Source organism: Neomonachus schauinslandi, chromosome 1 (genome assembly GCF_002201575.2).
Source record: "Neomonachus schauinslandi chromosome 1, ASM220157v2, whole genome shotgun sequence".
Taxonomy (NCBI): domain Eukaryota; kingdom Metazoa; phylum Chordata; class Mammalia; order Carnivora; family Phocidae; genus Neomonachus; species Neomonachus schauinslandi.
Window position 1 is genome coordinate 4,261,114 of NC_058403.1, and position 14,758 is coordinate 4,275,871.

Below are 14,758 nucleotides of genomic sequence, written 5' to 3' on the forward strand. Positions count from 1 at the left end.
ATTTCCACATCAGTTATTTATATAAAACAAGATAGATGAACACGGCATTGTGTATGTATTCTGTATCAGATCAGAACACACATTTGATGTGCTTTTAATTTGTCCACCTGTCGAGCGGAAATTATTCTCAATGAAATGCACATCTTCTGACGATAAAGAGCATCACCCGTCCCGTGGATAAAGTTCAAGTATATGTGGAGGGCTTTCTTTTCCTAAGAGTATGTGCGTATATGTGTGTGTGTGGGTGTATGTATATATATATGTGGAACCTATGCATATCGTTAAGATTAGTTTACTTTCTACATCTGTTGCCATGGTTTCGGAGACTGCTCAATGTCACAGGAGAAACCGAAGGGCGGCTCGGGGTAACCCAGTGAGCACACGGTTTTGTACACTTGAGCCTGGCTGAGAGGGAAGACCTCAGGTGTTCTCACCACAGAGGAAAGTGGTAGCTGTGTGAGGCGACGGGTAGGTCACCCAGCCTGATCGATCGTGGCACCCACTTCACAGTGTGTGCATGCCTCCGAATGCCAGGTCATACCCCTTAAGTTTATACCATTGTTCTTGGTCAGTTGTACCTCAGTAAAGCCGAAAAAATTCCCAAGACTTAAAAAAAGAGAAGAACTTGAGCTTGAGACCATCTCCAGCTCTCCTGTCATGTTTTCCTAGTTGGCATTTTTTTTTAAGTTTTTTATTTAAATTCCAGTTAGTGAACGTACAGTGGAATATTGGTTTGAGGTGTGCAACACAGAGATGCAACCCGTGCTCATCACAGCATGTGCCCTCCTGACTCCCCATCAGCTCTCCTAGTTAGCATTTGATCGCAGAGACACGGAAGGGAAAAAAAAGTCTCTAAAATGACCGTAAATCAAGAAGGCAATGTCTCAAAAAAAAAAAAAGAAGGCAATGTCTCCTTTACTTTCTGCTGTGCCGCAGCGTCTGTTTTATTTTTAATTTTGGAATTATATTTAATTCCAGTGACTTTTTAAAAAATCTAATGAACTTTATTTTTCAGCAGTGGTGAGTGTATAGAAGATTAAGCAGATAGTACGGACTTCCTGTGTCCCCTCCCCACCTCCACACCTGCCGCATGTTTAACACCTTGCGTTGGTAGGGGGCTTTCATTTTAATTGATGAGCCAGTGATTAATACATTCTTCTTAATGGAAGTTCTTAGTTCATACTAGGGTTCTTTCTTGGCGTGTGGACAAACGTACAATGTATTTACATTTGGACAGTGGGTTTGAATAAATGCATCATGACCCATATCCACCGTTACGGTATCATACAGAGCATTTCCATTGCTCTGAAAACCATCTGTGTTCTGCCTATTCACCCCTTCCTCCCCTGGCCCCTGGCAACCACCAACGTTTTTACTGTCTCCATAGTTGTGCTCTTTCCAGAATGTCACGTGTTGGAATCATATACCTTGTAGCCTTTTCAGATTGGTTTCTGTCACTTAGTGACAAGCACTTAAGCTTCCTCCCTGGCTTTTCCTGGCTTGATGGCTCATTTTTTTTAGCACCAAATAATATTCTGTTGTCTGGATGGAGCATAGTGTGTCTATCCACTCATGTAGCACGTGGCTAGCTTGCACATGGGGTTTGGGATCACTCGTCCCGGAAGCATCAGGAAATAATCAGACCACGGCTGTTCATTTCACAGGGAATGAGCCCGGAGGTGTCGGTCAGAAGGTCAAGGGAGTTGTGGCCACAGAACGGGGCGGGGGGGGGGGGGGGAATGAGGTCTGTGATAACCAGGTCCTCATTTTATATTTTACAGCCTGTGTATCCCCCCCGCCCCCAGACCTCTGAGCACGGTTTCACATGCTTTTAGGCTTTGCATAAGTGACACCGTGTGGAACACAGCATTCAGCAGCGTGCCCTCACGCTGTTTTCAAGGTCATTTGTTAGTGCCTGACTGGTCAATCCTCAAGCCACATGGGATCCCGCTCTGTGGCTGTGCCCCTCTGCACGCAGCCACCTGCTCAAGGAAAATTCTCAGGATTCTGGATTGTGGGAAAAGGCACTGGAATAGAGAGAGGCTTGAACTATGTCTGTAATGTTTCATTTCTTTAAACAAAAGAGTTGAGGTCGTTTGGGCAAAGCGTTGCTGGATTTAGAGGTAGAGCCGGGCACCAGGGCACTTGGCACATCTTGGGGTGCTCTGCCAGGATCCAGGGTGTTGGGCAAGAGGGGTCAGTTTGTTGTTCAAAATGATTGTTTAGAGATCATTTTTAAAAAACCCTTTACCTTATTCATTTACTTAAAAAAAGAATTAGCTTTATCAAGGTATAATTCACATACCATAAAATTCACCCTCCAGAATATAAAATTTGGTGGTTTTTACACATCCGCGAGTAAGTGCGGCCATCCCCACGTCAATTTTGGAATACTTTCATCACCTGCTAAGGGAACCCTGAGCGGTCCCCCGCTTGTCCCTCCTCCTGCCCCCAGCCCCACCCCAGGCCCCAAGCAACCACTCATCTACCCTCTGTTGCTGTGGATTTCCTACTTGGGGCAGTTCATGGAAACAGGGACGTACGCGGGTTGTAGCGTGGGCCAGCGCTTGGCTCCTTCCAAGGCTGGATGATGTTCCGTGGTAGAGATGGACCACACTGTGTTCATTCATCCGCTGACGGTCGCTTAGGTTTTCTCACCCTCTGGCTATTGGGAATAGTGCTGTTGAACATCTGCAGGCGAGTCCTTGGCTGGTCACCTGCTGTCAGTTCTTTGGGGTAACGAGCACTTGAGGGCCCGGGAGGGATAGAGCAGGGACACCCCCTCGGGTGTGGTCAGTGCCTAGGGAACAGGGGACCCAGTGCGGTCACCTCCGAGCCTTTGTGTCGAGGGCTGGGAGGGCTCGGGTGGTGTTAGGACAGCCTCCCGAAACTCACAGAGCCTCTCCCCTACTGCAGTTCGCCTCTACGGCCCGAACTTCATCCTCCAGGTGTACTCGGCCCAGAGGAAGTCCTGGCACCCAGTGTGTCAGGACGACTGGAATGACAGCTACGGGAGGGCCGCGTGCCAGGACATGGGCTACCGGTGAGTGTGGCCCCAGCCGCAGAGACGCAGGAAAGATCCTCTCCGCCCCTCCCTGGACATGCCAGCACACCGATGCTGGGGACAGTGGTCTCCTGCCCGGAGCTGGTCGGGGAAACCAGCAGGTGCCTCACCACACCCCCCCAACCCCCCGGCATCCAGTGATCAAGACTCACTGCCGCCTCCTGGGCCTCCATCCACACCCGGTTACTCGGGGATGTCCGGTGCTGCAGTCACCAAGGTCCAAGGTGCCATCTGAGGGCCTTGGTGGCTCTTTTGTCCCAGAGCCTCTGGCAGCGTTGAAGCCTCACCTCCCCAGCCGCCCTGGGTGGGGCCTGGGTGGAGCCAGGCGGGGGCGGGGCCAGAGGGAACAGATGGTCCTTGACCTTCACTGTATGCATGCTTGGGGGAGGCCCCAAAGCCTTTGAACGGGAGAGAAGTGACATCAGATTTATATGGAAGAGAATTCAGTCCTGCATGGGGCCACGGGGAGGGTGGAAGAGGCAGGAGGGCCCATCCGAGGGATTACCAGCTGGGGGCTCACCGGAGCATCCCTTGAGTGCATGGCAACCGTCTGACCCCATGGGGGAAAGGCTGTGTGATCTTATTGCCACCACCTCTTCCTTGGGGTGTCCCCATATGACTTCTGTGCAATACTAAGGGGTTCTCCATATGCCAGTTTTTAAAATTAATTACTGCTTAATAAGAAACTTGGCATCTTAGCTGGTAAAATATTTCCAAATGTCATCCTCAAATTGCAATTGAATGACATAGTGAGGCCCCCGTCACAGTTCAGGACCTTATGGGATTTTATAGCTGGGGGTGTTTTAACTTAAGTTACATCTACTCACACATCCCTATTCTCATGGTTTCTTTATCCGAACCCAAACCAGATTAGAAAAAGACCAACCGGGAGCTTTTACCCAACACTTCTGGGTTATTGTGGGGAAAGATGGTTCTAACACAACCTCACTTGATTAGAACTTGTGATTTTGTTTTCCAAATGCTAAGGTGTTCCTCTTAATCCGAACACTGTGCAAGAGAAGTATGATGATATCACAGGATTTGCAATTGCTTATAACGAAGACATTGTTCTGATTAACATTTTCTGCCTCTTTTAGGAATAGTTTTTATTCTAGCCAAGGAATTGTGGATGACAGCGGAGCCACCAGCTTTATGAAGCTGAACATAAGTGCTGGCAGTCTGGATCTCTATAAGAAACTGTACCACAGGTATTCGGTGACTTCTTTTTTCCTTTAAGAAAATTTGTAATGAGAGTGAGTAGGAGACACCATGGAGAATCATGGTGCCGAGGCTGATTTCTCTGAGCCGTAATTCTGGGTATCGATGAGTTTCTCATTGGGAGGAAATTGGACTCTAAGCGGGGCTGGTTGTTCTGGGTTCATTCTTGGGAAGCAGCTAAGGGTTACTGGCCATTTTGTTTATGCTCTTGATGGCATTGGATAACATTGTAAAATGGAGAGTCCTCCTTGCTGCTTTTCTATTCTTTTTTTTTTTTTTAAGATTTTATTTATTTGAGTGAGAGAGAGCAAGCATAAGCGGGGGGGGGGGGGGGGAGGGGCAGAGGGAGAGGGAGAAGCAGGCTCCCCACGTAGCAAGGAGCCCAATGCAAGGCTCGATCCCAGGACTCTGGGATCATGACCTGAGCCGAAGGCAGATGCTTAACCGACTGAGCCACCCTTTACTCCCTGGACTTTAGAGATATACATGCTACGTGAAAGGGTGTGTCTCCAGGAATCCCAGAGAAAGCCTCAGGGTCCCAACCAGGGTGACCAACTGATCCTGCTTTGCCCTGGACTTTGCCAGTTTCAGCCCGGAAGTCCTGCTTCCCAAGGATCTCCTCAGACCCAAGCAGCAGGGACGGCTGGTCCCCCAGCCCTAAGCCACCTTGTCAGATGATGCCGTGCCAGGGGTCGGCATCATTCTGGGGGCCTGGGAGGGGGTGACTAGTTCAGTTTAGCCGATGTGTCCTGGACCTCGAAGCCAACTTGTGGGCCTGGGCAGGTCATTGTGTGTCCAGTGGTTGGAAATGAACCTGAGCAACAGATCACATGATTGATGGCTTAACTGATTGGGGGTGGAGGAAAGGGTGGGTTTAAGCTGCTTGTTCTGTTTTGCATATATGTTTAAAGCCTTTGCAGTCTCCTAGGATCATCATTATTATCTGAATGTTCTCTAATGTAAAGGTCACACAGTGTCCTTTGTGCATGAGCCTTGGTCAGCTCCCAGGTCCCTATCACTCATCCGCAGGTGGCTAGCCAAGCCATCTCCTCCCTATCGGCCAGGTGCCAGGGGCTGCACTTGATGGGAGAATGCAGTAACCAACCATGCGGCCCCTCCTTTCCTTTGAGTGGGAGGCTGGGAGCAGTTTGCATTCCTGGTGCCTGCTGACGGCCGTGGCTAGGGGGCTGACTTCCGCCCAAGCCGCTCAGCCTGGCTGTCCCCAGGAATGTGACAGGGTGAGCCCAGGAGGAGGGCTGTGCTCGCCAGGTGCACGCAGGAAAACAGCGGGGCTGTGTTCTGCCTTCCCGGGAAGCTAAACACAGCTGCCGGGGCTCTTTGTAAATGCTGGGTGTTTCTGTTCTTCCTGCGAACGCTTACATGCAGCATCGGGGCTGAGCAGGGACAGAAGGCTGCCTCCTCTCCACAAGAGCCCCGGGGACTCACCGGGTGGCTGCTGGGTTTGGAGGGAAGACGAGGAGATCATTGCCTGGCATGGGGTGTCCCATACATGTGGGGGGGGGCGTGGAAGGCTCCTTTCTCTTTGCTTTGATACCTGAATTGCGGGCTCCCAGTGGGGCTCACCTGAGCGGCCGTGGCGTGCCCACAAGCTGGTGGCTGCACACTGCACGTCCACATAGAGGACAGTCGGCTTTACGGTTCTTAGAAAACATCTTCTTTTAATGGGAACGTGTCTTCTCTTGGCATTGTTATGCCCCGTAGCCGAAGACCACCAGGACCCGCAGGGTCCGTGGAACCGTGGGGCCTCTCGGTGTGAGGGTGTCAGAGGGGACTTTGTGTATAGGACTTGGGCTTGTGTTGGATCATTTTGGGGAGGTTCAGGGAAGCGGGGCTTTGCTTGGATTAGATGCTATTAGGAAGCGAGGTGATTCTGTGATTGGTATCTTAACGCTGTTTTTCTAGAAGGGGGCGGGCATGAAGGCGGGCTACCTCGGGATTGGCAAACAAGTGCCATCACTCGTGGTGGCCAGCAGAGGGGGCTGTTGGTCACCGTGTGGCTTGGACACGGTTCGTTGTCTGGCCCCGTGCGGACCCTGAAATCGCCGACGTTCAGGGGAACACACAGCCGGAGGCAGATGCCTGCATGTTAGGGCTGCTTCTCTCCCTCACGATGCATTAGGGGAAAATTCCCTCTGAGACAGACTGCATTGGTTATTCGTCTTTCAACTGGAACCTCAAACACTTACCTCGCAAACGAGTAACTTTTCTTTGGCTCTCGAGCAGATGATTGGTTGTCTTGCTTTCTGTGCAGTAAGTTGTAAAGCAGTCATAGGAACCCAGACAAAATCAGAGGGTGATTTCAAGGTCTGGGAATAAAAATAGTAGCTCATGTTATTGGGTGCCTGCCCTGACGGCCACTCTGATGGTACCCTCATTATCCCACTCTACAGATGGGAGAAACTGAGGCACGGGGCCACAGGGTACACAGCAGCGACTTGAAACCCGGGCTTTGACTCGGTGTCTGCTCTTGGCCAGTGTCCCCCGTGCAGATCTAATCTCCTCATCTGAGTCCTCAATCGTGGGCCCTTCCACGCCTGGGGAGGCCGGGGAGTGAGAACATTGGAAGAAAACGTGTATTTCTAAGTATTTTGAGAGTCAAGCATCTCCTACTTATTATAGTGACCAGAATGTCCCCTGTTCTTTTGCAGTGATGTCTGTTCTTCAAAAACGGTGGTTTCTTTACGCTGTATAGGTAAGTGATTCTTGCTTACCCGCTTTTTTTCCTAAATAGGGAACACACTGAACCTTCAGAAACACCTCCCCTGTGTCTAGGGAGGTGGGGTGATGGGTTGGGATATGCCCAGAGGCTTCGCACCATCTGCACCCCAGCTGCCCCCCAAGGAACACCTTTCTGGAATTGCGGTGTGCTGGAGATGCCTTCAGCCTCGGGTCCAGAAACAGCCGTCCCGTGAAGATGGGCAATCTCAGGAAACTGACGGGCGCCCCTCTCCTGCCATCCCCAGCCGGGGCTGTTCCCATCTTCATGCTGGGATGAGTTACAGCTTCCAAACTTTGATCAGTGTGGGAGGCACTGTCCTGCGCTCCCCTCTCTGGGGTGGACCAGTCCTGTTTTCCAACGGGACACTGGTTCCGAAGCTCAGCTTTTCAGCGTGAAGAGGTGAATCTAGCAGCTGCTCCCGGGGAGCGGGAGGGGGGCTGCGTGACACAGCGGTCCCGGCCGGCTGCCACTTCCCAGCCAGGCTCAGCTCAAGCTATCTCAGGCCCCAAGAAAATGTGCCCGCCCCACCCTCCAGCCCTTGCCGTCCACCTCGTGGGGCATGAGGTCCACACACTCGAGCAGTTTGCAGGTGCACTGGATGAACACTCACGGAACCCCAGCGTCTTTACGCTGGCGGTGACAGGGACAGGACAGGGGACTGGAGGGGCTCGGAGATTGATCCAGGGAAGCCCCTGGGACTTCAGCACCCCCTCCAGTCTCCCCTTCTCGTTTGGTTCTGGTCCACCTGTGCCTCCGAGGCCCCCGCACCATGTGCCCCCTGCCACCAGGAGCCTCTGTCCTGTAAAGTGGGCTCTTTCCCCACCGGTGCGCCCGAGTTTCCACAAAGGAAGCCTCGTTTCCCTTTCTGGCCAAGAACTTGGCACAAGTGGGACCAGGCCAGGCCTGGCATTGAGGGCTCACACTCTCTCCCCCACCTCCCTCTCCCTCCTCCCTCTTTCCTCAGTCTTCCCCACCTTCTTCCTCCCCTTTCCTCCTCCTCTTCCCTCCTCCCTCCTTCCCATCCTCCTTTGCTTTGTTCAGGAGTCTTGGGGCCTCTGAGCCTTCAGTCTCCCCATGAGTCAAGCAGGCCCAGGCTCTTTGTTATCCAAGACCCCCACCTGGGCATGCAGGAGACACTGATGGGATCCATGCCCAATTCCGAATCAAGTGCCAGCTGAAGTGCGCTTCCCCGCGGTCTGGGGGGCTGGCGGATCCTCTCCTCCCCTCAACCAGCAAGAGACCAGGACACATTCTCTCAAATTCAGACCCCAGACGAATGGGAATAGGAGGCAGCTACAGTGGCCCACCAGCCTGGCAGGAGACTGGATGGAGCCGGCTGGGCGCACACTGCGGGGGCCGTGGGGCGGCCCTGCTCCTGCCCACGGGCACTGTGCTTGTCGCTTTCAGAGTGCGGGGTCACAGGGAAGATGATCCGCCAGAGCCGGATCGTGGGCGGGAGCAGCGCCTCCCTGGGGGACTGGCCCTGGCAGGTCAGCCTGCACGTCCAGGGCACGCACGTCTGCGGAGGCTCTATCATCACCCCCGAGTGGATCGTGACGGCCGCCCACTGTGTGGAGGAGTAAGTCCATGGGGGTGGGGGGCTCAGGGGCGTGGCTCACGGGTTTGGAGGTGGCTCGGGCCATGGGACCGGGAGTGAAGTGTCTGACCTCTTCAGGCCCCGGTTTCTTTGCCTGTTCGTGGGGCACAGCTCCCGCTTCGTGGCCTGCTGGAGGGGCAGGTGGGCGCATGCGTGGGCAGCGGGGGCCGAGCCCATCCCCCACCCCTTCAGCAGGTATGTGCGGGCGTCCCCAGTGGGCAGGGCTCTGGGCGGGTCACAGTGTGTGAGGGGAGCCTGCATCCTAGCTGAGTTCTCAGGAGCCCTGACCTTGTGGGAGGCCTGGTCTCCCCCGATGCTTGTCCTCAAGACGGCACACCAGGGGACCTCACATTGCTCTGTCCGAAGGTTCCCTGGGACCCACAGTTAGGCAGCCTTGGCCACGGCGTTGCCCACACAGATGGGTAGGGAGCGGGGAGGGTAGCCATCATTTATAGTGTTGGCCTTTATCCTTAAACGTAGAGTTTTTTTGTCACATGCCTATTTTGGAAGAAAGTTCGCTCCGCAGAGCTGTCTTTCTGATTTAGAATGAGCTTGTACCTGGCTTGGGTCCTGGCCCTGCCATTCCCTAGCTGTGTGGCCTCAGGCCAGTCACACAAGGTGTCTGACCACGGCATCCCCTCTGCACATCTGTAGGACAGGCGAGCCTGCTCGTCCCAGGGGCTGTGGGGAGGGTGGAGGGAGCGATGTTTCCTTCCTTACCTCCTCCCACCTCCTTCCTCCTTCTGATGGCTTCCCAGGATCTGGGATTCTCTTAAAAAGGGAACACCTAGATAAAGCTAATGCCCTGATGACTGTTTGACCTAGAGTCTAGGCATCCACATACATTTATTAAGCACCTACTGTGTGCCAGAAGATGCCCTACCACATAAAGGTAGGTAAGACCCAGTCCTGGCAGAAATGAGGTTTGAGGGTGCCTGGGTGGCTCGGTCCTTGAGCGTCTGCCTTCGGCTCAGGTCATGATCCCAGGGTCCTGGGATCGAGCCCCGCATCGGGCTCCCTGCTCCACGGGAAGCCTGCTTCTCCCTCTCCCACTCCCCCTGCTTGTGTTCCCTCTCTCGCTGTGTCTCTCTGTCAAACAAATAAATAAAATATTTAAAAAAAAAAAAAGAAATGAGGTTTGAAATCTCAGGGAGGCATCAGGCCCAAGAGAAAGTGTTCTTAGAACCTGGAGCAGAGCACAGGAGGGACGGGCTGCATGGGGATGTAGAGGGGGCAGGAATGGGGGCCACGGTATGGTGCCAAGGGAGGGGAGCCTGAGATCTCCTCGTCAGCCTCACCATGTATCTTCTCGCGGGTCCTGTCACCTCTGGGAGACTTGGCTCCAGTGTGTGACTTTTGGATATCACCAAATGAGTGTTCACGTTCGTGCTTCTGAGACGCTGAGTGGTGTTCGGCGCTGTCTTCCAGACCGCTGAACAACCCCCGGTATTGGACGGCCTTCGCAGGAATCCTGAGACAATCTTTCATGTTCTATGGACATGGATACCGAGTGGGAAAAGTGATTTCCCATCCCAATTACGATTCCAAGACCAAGAACAATGACATCGCTCTAATGAAGTTGCAGACACCTCTGACTTTTAACGGTACGTACCCGTGTCCGTGGGGCTCAGGGTGCGTGGACGACTTTGACCACACCTTACGGACAGAGGTGGATTGGAACAAACCCCGGGCCGTGTTAGCCGGAGGGTGGGATGCGGAGGGCTGGCTCACAGGGCACCCGGCACAGCCGAGAATGTACCTGCGGCTCTCGGGGGAGGCCGTCAGCGGCTCGCCCGTCCTGCACCGATCAGAGTGATGATTTCACCAACGCGCGGAAGTCCAGAAGGGGTTTCCAGCCACAGCACTGTTGACATTTGGGGTTGGCTGCTCTTGGGTAGGACAGGTAGCAGGAGCCCTGGCGTCCACCCCCTAGATGCCAGTGGTGCCCTTCAGTTGTGACAACAATGTGTCCCGTCCCCCGGGGGCGACGTCACCTCTAGTTGAGAGCTACTGGTCGAACATTCGTCAGTACTTTCCTTTTTCACAAGAATCCTGAAGGTAAGATACTTCACAATTTACAGCAATAAAAAACACACATGGTTTCCCTTAGCTTCGTATTCGGCCCCCGTTCTGGACCGTCCAAGGGTCCCTCCGGAATGTTCCAGCCCACATGGGTACAGATGAAGCAGAGCCTTGTCCCTCTCCTCGAGGTGTTTGGATTCAAGTTGGGATACAGTTTAGACCCAGAGGAGCCGGTCGGGGGGCGCTGGTGTCCAGCAGGGGCCTCCGAGGTGCAGGCTGGGAGCGCCCGTAACTGTGAATATTTAGAAGCAGAACTAGCACATAATCCCATTTCCAAGCAGCATACCTTCCAGAGGAGGGAGCAGACTGCCTATAGGAAGGCGGGGCCGTGGGGCCGCGGGGCCGGAAAGTGGGAGTGCCAAGACACATCGGAATCTGGAATTTTCCTTGAGCGATGGTGGCAGTCCCAGGCCGAGCTGCGTACAGGCGGGGAAGGTCCGGGTGAAGACTGTTGCGGGAAACCTTGCGTAGACCAGACCCGTTCACCATGCTTTCTCTTCCTGGAACAGACAAAGTGAAACCAGTGTGTCTGCCCAACCCAGGCATGATGCTAGAGCCGGATCAGTCCTGCTGGATTTCCGGGTGGGGGGCCACCTATGAGAAAGGTGAGGCTCCAGGGCACGCAGCTCAGCGGGTCCCCTGGGAAAACAGGATGGGGTTTGGAAGTGGGAGGTCCTGGGTTTAATCCTGGTTCTGTTACCACATGATTAGATGACTTTGGGTGATTCACCCAGTGTCCATGCCTCAGTTTCTCCACCTGCTGAATGGGAAAAAATCGTACCTGCCCTACTTAGCACAGTATTCTGATTAAGCTCCAGCGGAACAGTGTGTGGAAACTGCTTTTCTGAACTATAAAAGCCACTTAACCGTGAGAGGTGTACAAGCCCTGTGATCGCACCCCCTTGTTGCTAACGGGTTGCCCTGGAAGCCCGCCATGCCCTTCGATGGCTGAGTGACCGTGGGCTCGCGTGCCCCATGACGGCCAGCGGCAGGCTGCCAGAGCTTTGTCCCCATGCCCTGACGCCCCAGAGAGACAGGAGGGCCCACACCGTCCCGGCACAGGCCTGCTCAGCTGGCTTCCTTATAATTTGCTTTCATCTCCGAGAATACTTTTCAGATCAAGGAATCCTAGCTGTTTCATGTTTATGAAGTGCTGGAAGTGCTTACTGGTACAAAGAAGCATCTTATGTATGGTTCACACCCTTCTGAAAAGTGTTTAAGGCACACACACACACCTCCTTTAAAGCAAGGTGAAAAGTACCAAGCGGGGTGATGTGGGGGGGCGTGTCAGGGAGGTGGTGGTGGGCTCGGCATCCAGGCGTCTAGTGTGAACACAGTTACTGCAGGTGAGCCTCCGGTTGGTGTTCGTGGCTTCACAGTGGCCAGGACAGATGGGAAAATCACGGATTTGTGGGGCACCTCCCATGGGCTGGGAATGCAGCACTGAACAAAATAAGGCAATCTCCATGTTTTCTCGTGGATATCTGGGGGCATAATGTGGTCAGACAAACAGGAAACAAATGACGGAACTAGGTGCTTTCAAACAGCAAGAAGTTGTGACAGCAGGGGCCTGGCTGCTTTGAAGAGGTGATCAGGGAAGGCTTCTTGGGAGAGGCAACATTTGAGCTGAGATCTGAATGACCAGGCTGTTTAAGGAACCAAAGGGTCAGTGTGGCTGGGGCACAGTGAGCCAGGGGTGAGGGTGTAGGCCATGCAGGGCCTCCTAGGCTATGGGGAGGACACTGGCTTTTATTCTTAGTGAGATAGGGAGCCATCAGGAGGTTTTAAGGAGAATAACAGGCACATGGATGGCTCAGTCAGTTAAGCGTCTGACTCGTGATTTCGGCTCAGGTCATGATCTCAGGGTCTTGAGATGGAGCTCGGCTTCGGGCTCCATGCTCAGAGAGGAGTCTACCTGAGGATTCTCTCTCCGTCTGCCCCTCCTTCTGCTCACGCATGCGCTCTTTCTCTCAAATAAATCTTATTTTTAAAAAAGGAGAATGACATGATCTGGTGGCCCTTTGGGGAGTAAAAAGGATGCCTCCTGCCTGCAGGAGGGGGGCTGAACTCAAGTGTGGGGAATCATTGCTGTGGTCCTCCCTGACCAGCTCAGCTGTGGGTGGTGGGCTGGGAGGTGGGGACACCAAGCATGTTCGGGACGGAGCCACCACCTTGCAGATGGAGTGAATATCAGCAGCGGGGAGAGTGAGGGATCCAGGGAGGGCAGCTCTTTGCTTCGTGATCTGAGCCCCAGGGTGGGCGGTGGTGCCACTTCCTGAGCCAGGAAGTACGGGGTGGTGAGGATTTGGGGTGGAGGAGAGCAGTGAGAGGCTCTGTTTTGGCTCCTGAAGCCCGTGGTGCCTGGAGGACACCCATGTGGAGGTGGCAAGATGGGAGGGGAGTGGTAGAGATGACAAGGGTCCACGCTGGTTGACAGAAGTTTTAAAGTGCATGGGAGCCGAGAGGTGGGGCGGTATGTGGAGGGCCACGGGGCTGTTGAAGGTGGAAACACAGGAGCACCCCGTGGGCCCGGGAATGGTCTGGTGAGGAGGGAGCCCCAAACCAAGTCGCTGTGTGGTGAGAGAGGAGGTTCTAGAAGACGGACGGCATTCCAGAGCCCCCGGGGGCAGGGAGGTGTCCCTGAAAAGGAAGAGCCACACTCGGCACACTGCACCCGTAGCAAGGATGACCCAGTGTCCCGGGACAGGACTTGGGGGGAGCAGTGAGGGCGGGGAGGGGCCGTGCCCATCGGTCTCCTGTCGCAGGAGCATGTCCCCAGGAGGGAGTCCTCTGTTCCCGCGGGAGCTGCTGGCCCCACAGCAGCTCTGTGTCGACCTCTGTCTCAGGGAAGACCTCGGACGAGCTGAACGCAGTCATGGTGCCCCTCATCGAGCCTGGGCGCTGCAACAGCAAGTACATCTACAACAATCTGGTCACGCCGACCATGATCTGCGCGGGCTATCTGCGGGGAAGCATCGACTCCTGCCAGGTGACTGCAAGGTGTCAGGCCCGCCGTGGCCCACCCCGACCCCCACCCTCGGTGCGTGGCCAGTTGTGTGCGTGGGTTGTGGTCTGAACTTCTGCTCTTGCCGCGTCCCCCAGGGTGACAGTGGAGGTCCCCTGGTCACTTTGAAGAGCCGCATCTGGTGGTTGATTGGGGACACGAGCTGGGGATCCGGCTGTGCCAAAGCTAACAGACCAGGAGTGTACGGAAACGTGACAGTATTTACGGACTGGATTTACCGACAAATGAGGGTAACTTCCCTGTCCCCCTCCTCACCGAGCACTCTGAGTCTGGTGTCAAAGCCCAGAAGTCTGCGGGGTGTGGCCTGCCTGCAGGAGGCTGACGGCTGACCCCCCCACCCACCCAGCACCGCGCAAACTCTGCCTCCCGGGGCCCCGGTTTGCAGTCAGCATCGCCCTCCCTGTCCTCCGCCGTCCACCCTCGCTGCTGCCCGGGTGCAAAAACCCAGGGCGGTGCCTCTCCGAGTCCGGAGCCGAGCGAACACGGGCTTCCCTGTGCTCTGCTGACCATGCTTAGCTCTGACTCAGCTGGCTCTGCTCACCACCACCACCACCCACCCCGCCCCCGACTCATCAAATCAAATTCCGCTGATGGGCAGAGAGCAGAGCAAGGCAGATCAGCCGGATCTCTGTGCCCCGGGGTGGAGGAGCAGCTGGGGTTCCCTCGTACAAGGAAAAGTGGTGAAGACCAGAATTTGGGTATAGCTTCCCTGGGAGCCCAGGAGCAGGGCCCACAAACACGGAAAGTTGAAAATATCCTGTATCAAACCAGAGGGGTGCCAGCCCAACTCCTTGACCTTCGTGCCGTAGGAGAGATATCTCTTGGTCCCACTCAGCTTGCTCATTTGGTGAGAAGTCAGTCTAGGAGAAAAAAATAATTTGCTACTACCGTTTTATGGCTGAAGAAAATAACATCATTTCTTTTTTCCTTTTTGAACAGGCAAACAGCTAATCCGTGTGGTCTTTGTCCTTGGTACTGTTCCTCAAGGAAATGAAGGGGCTGATTCTTCATTCCCTGAGCATAATGTATTTT

The 14,758-nt window shown here is 54.3% G+C and overlaps 1 protein-coding gene across 1 annotated transcript in view; it reads left to right on the forward strand.

Moving 5' to 3' along the window:
• Nucleotides 1–14,055, forward strand: part of TMPRSS2 (transmembrane serine protease 2) — a 33,835-nt gene extending 19,780 nt beyond the window's left edge. The window contains exons 6-13 of the mRNA XM_021679201.1: nucleotides 2,917–3,043; nucleotides 4,162–4,272; nucleotides 6,952–6,995; nucleotides 8,430–8,601; nucleotides 10,048–10,223; nucleotides 11,211–11,306; nucleotides 13,548–13,690; nucleotides 13,804–14,055. Coding sequence (XP_021534876.1) covers nucleotides 2,917–3,043; nucleotides 4,162–4,272; nucleotides 6,952–6,995; nucleotides 8,430–8,601; nucleotides 10,048–10,223; nucleotides 11,211–11,306; nucleotides 13,548–13,690; nucleotides 13,804–14,055 — 1,121 coding nt within the window. The remainder of the gene's footprint in view (nucleotides 1–2,916; nucleotides 3,044–4,161; nucleotides 4,273–6,951; nucleotides 6,996–8,429; nucleotides 8,602–10,047; nucleotides 10,224–11,210; nucleotides 11,307–13,547; nucleotides 13,691–13,803) is intronic.
• Nucleotides 14,056–14,758: the final 703 nt, after the last annotated feature.